At 50.5% G+C, this 3,961-nt stretch overlaps 1 protein-coding gene across 1 annotated transcript; it reads left to right on the forward strand.

Moving 5' to 3' along the window:
* Positions 1-1,898: 1,898 nt before the first annotated feature.
* On the forward strand, positions 1,899-3,616 carry LOC100272483 (uncharacterized). The gene is made up of 3 exons (NM_001146954.1): positions 1,899-2,172; positions 2,309-2,809; positions 2,901-3,616. Exons 1-3 carry the CDS (start codon positions 2,091-2,093, stop codon positions 3,431-3,433), a joined length of 1,116 nt encoding a protein of 371 aa, NP_001140426.1. The 5' UTR covers positions 1,899-2,090; the 3' UTR covers positions 3,434-3,616.
* The last annotated feature ends 345 nt before the right edge of the window (positions 3,617-3,961 follow it).

Raw genomic sequence — 3,961 nt, forward strand, 5'->3', positions numbered from 1 at the left:
GGTGGAAAATGAAACCGATTTAAAGAGGAAAAGGTCATCTAGTACTCGATAGATTGTCCTTAAGTCAAAGTAAATATCAAGGGCATGGATTTAATTTTACACAGGCTGTGTCCTGTGCCTATTAATAGATGAACAGTAACACCGTACTATTCACGCTGTCCTGTATTCACTTGCACGTCACTCTTGTGCTTGTACCTTTTGTCAATCCGAAGATATAAATGCAATTTACTGTTATTAATGTTTGTCCATGATGAGATAATGAGAATGTGAATAATTTAACGATTCAATATGATTATTCATGTTATTTTCCATGTTTCATATGCTTCTACTTTCCTTATTATACACTGAGATTATGAAGATATGTCTTTCATAACCTTCGTCTGAATATCATTATATTTTAAGGGAGATAATGCTTCGAAGGACGAAGGTCTTTAACCATTAATATTTTTGTGTTGCCTAGCATTTGAGAATAAGTCTCCAACATAAACAATCTCATACAAGCATTTGGCCTTTGGCCTTTAGTGAAGAAACTTGTTAGAATTCAGGTGTCTAAGTTTTTAGTTTCCAGTCGACGATCGTTGCATATATGTTTTAGTTCATTACAATTTATGTAGGTATAATATCTATTTTTAATATCTAAATTTTATCTTCTTTTCGGTCTTTAAATATATTTTGGGGAGAAAGATGTAGGCACACATAGACATAGTCCATTATTCACAAAAATTGAGCAGAACCACATAAGGGCTTGTTCGGTTATTCCCAATGCATATGGATTGGATGGGATTGGAAAAAATTGAGAAGAAGTTTGACTTGTTTGGGATTTAAACTCATCCAATCCCACTCAATCCATATGGATTGAGAGTTAACCGAACAAGCCCTAAAAGTTAAATAAAGAAGACCTGTCGCTGTCGGTGATGCACCCGATCCAAAGCGAACTGGAACCGTTTCCAAACGATCGCTGGATCAACTTATTGAAACCTAAAGCTGGGGTGACACATGCCCACATAATCACAAGGCCTTGGCGTAGCTCCACCTCCACATGCAATTGCACATGCGAGTGGCTTGGCATCTGCCCTGCTGCCTCCTTTCGCTAAGCTCATCCAGCCTCCAGCCGGGCACATGATCACCCGATAAGCCAGCGCAGGCGCTGTCACATGCTGGAATCGCATCCCGGGGGCCGTTGATAATATTACAGAAGAGCAGCGGTCCCTGCTTCGTTTGCACGCGCATCAGTGAAAAAATTGGATACTACAGTTGAATTTCAGTCCATGATATGGTCGGTGGATGCATGCAGGATGGAACAAAGGTCTTAGCAGCCCATAGGGCAAAACCGCCACTTCCCCAGATCAAGCAAAAGCAAGCTAATTACAGAAAGGCTCAGATTGTCTGCTGCGCTGCATTTGATCTGCACACCGCAGGCTTTGTTCTACTCCCTCTGTTCCAAATTATTAGAGAATTCAAACATCTTAAATTTAATTAAAATTATAAAAAATATAAATACTTATTATATCAAATACACAATAAGAATATAATTAATAAAAAATTAATAATACTTATGGTATCACAAATATTATTACTTTATCGTATTAAATATGAGACAGTACTACCTAACTAAAGTCTGAAATATCCTGTCATGTCCGAAAGATCTACATCCTTCTATTCTACAAGTATTCGTAATAAGAAGAAACTGAAACAAAAAATGGGCAACACCGACATACCGATTTTTTTTTCGGACGATTTGTCAATGACTCACACCTCAAACTTTATCTTTAGGAGAGTGATCCATAGAAATAACAAATTCACAATTATAAGGTGGAATCTATAAGCTGATCCATGCAAATTGATTGCACCTTATTTAAGCAATAAAATACATAACTGATTGATCCTGAACATGGACTCATGTTCTTGACCCTGCCAACACCGCACGTTGCAGGTTCTGACATACAGTTTCTGAGGTCGCCTCCCACTCCATTTAAGCACCCGCGCCCTCCTCACTCCTCCGCACGCCACATTGATCGATCGAACGATCTATCAGAAGTTCAGAATCTATCTCTCTGCTCCTGGTTCACCATTGCGCAAATTGGAGCAAGATGGGAAGGCTAGCCCTGGCTGTGCCGGTGATGCTTCTGCTGCTTTGCACGACGTGCAGACTGACGCTCGGAATTACAGACGGTAACGTGGTTGATCTTGATTCGCTGTCGTTGTTCGCATGCGATCCTTGGTGTTTGCCGCTGGATGAAGCTTCTTGGCGCGATGTGTGATTGGTTTTCTGCCACGGCGCGCGCGCGCGCGCGTGAATGCAATGCAGGTCTGCTCCCGAACGGCAACTTCGAGCGGAGCCCGCTGCCGTCGCAGCTGCGGGGGACCCGGGTGGTGGGCGCGTCGGCGATCCCGTCGTGGCAGACGTCGGGGTTCGTGGAGTACATCTCGTCGGGGCAGAAGCAGGGTGACATGGTGCTGGTGGTGCCCGAGGGCGCCTACGCCGTGCGGCTCGGGAACGAGGCGTCCATCCGGCAGCGGCTCCGGGGCGCCGCCCGCGGCGCGCGCTACTCGCTCACGTTCAGCGCGGCGCGGACGTGCGCGCAGGCGGAGCAGCTGAACGTTTCTGCGTCGGGGCAGTCGGGCCTGCTGGCCATGCAGACCATGTACAGCAGCAACGGGTGGGACTCGTACGCCTGGGCCTGGGTCGCCAACGCCGACGAGGTCGACATCGTCATCCACAACCCCGGCGTCACCGAGGACCCCGCCTGCGGCCCGCTCATCGATTCCGTCGCCATCAAGACGCTCAACCCGCCTCGTCGCACCAACAGTAAGCATGCACCGACATACGCTGCATCATCAGGCGTGCTGGCCGGCGGTGGCCTGACACGGCGAGTCCTTTTGTATGCTTCTGCTTGCAGAGAACTTGGTCAAGAATGGTGACTTCGAGGAGGGCCCGTACATCATCCCGGGGACCAAGTGGGGCGTGCTGATCCCATCGCGCGTGGTGGAGGACCATTCGCCGCTTCCGGGGTGGATGGTGGAGTCGCTCAAGGCCATCAAGTACATCGACGGCGAGAGCTTCGCCGTGCCGCGGGGTCGGCGCGCCGTGGAGCTGCTGGCCGGGAGGGAGAGCGCGATCGCGCAGGTCATCCGCACCGTGCCGGGGCGACAGTACGTGCTGTCCTTCACCATCGGCGACGCCAGTAACGCCTGCCGCGGCTCGCTCATGGTGGAGGCATACGCGGGCCGGGAGTCCACCAAGGTGGCGTACGAGTCGGCGGGGAAGGGCGGCGTGAAGCGCGCCGTGCTGCCGTTCCGCGCCGCGTCGGCGCGCACCAGGCTCGTCTTCTTCAGCTCCTTCTACAGCACCAGGAGCGACGACCTCAGCTCGCTATGCGGGCCAGTGCTTGATGACGTCGTCGTCGTCAGCGTGCGCACGAAGCGCGGCTAGAGAAGCGTGCTCTGTGGAGTTGGGGCGTGCCCTGTGCGTGCGAAACGGAGGAATTTTTCATGCTGCTGTCATCGCACGGGTACTTTACTACCGTGTTTGTAGGTGCTCGTTGGGGGCATCAGAAAATTGCTCCAACCATCGGAAATTTGTTGTGTTAGATTATTGACAGTCTGTTTGGTTAGCAGCGCGGCATGATCCAGAGTGATCCGGACCTGTATCCAAGCCTACAAAATCGTTTGGATAGCATCACGGAGCCCACCCATCCGTCATCCACTCATTCCAAAATACAACCAAACCTAGGAGCGACCCATTCCTCCAAATCAACCGGACGAGCTCACTCCCGTTCGCATCTCGCACATGGGCGGCGGTGGGCCAGCTCTCAGGGATCTCACCTCGGCGGCGGCGATGCGGCTCCGAGGGGCATCTTGCCTCAGCGACAGCGACCCTCCACCCCAGATATAGGTTCTCCTCAGGTGAGGTCATCTGATCCCGGCCCTCCTCCCAACCAGATCTAGTCGTCGCTCGCCT

This window comes from Zea mays, chromosome 5, assembly GCF_902167145.1.
Source record: "Zea mays cultivar B73 chromosome 5, Zm-B73-REFERENCE-NAM-5.0, whole genome shotgun sequence".
Classification (NCBI taxonomy): Eukaryota; Viridiplantae; Streptophyta; class Magnoliopsida; order Poales; family Poaceae; genus Zea; species Zea mays.

Bases quoted from the DNA above. Each gene is read 5' to 3' on its own strand.
- LOC100272483 (NM_001146954.1), top strand. From the start codon at position 2,091: ATGGGAAGGCTAGCCCTGGCTGTGCCGGTGATGCTTCTGCTGCTTTGC. The intron at 2,173-2,308 runs GTAACGTGGTTG...AATGCAATGCAG, and splicing joins GACGCTCGGAATTACAGACG to GTCTGCTCCCGAACGGCAAC. The intron at 2,810-2,900 runs GTAAGCATGCAC...TTCTGCTTGCAG, and splicing joins CCCGCCTCGTCGCACCAACA to AGAACTTGGTCAAGAATGGT.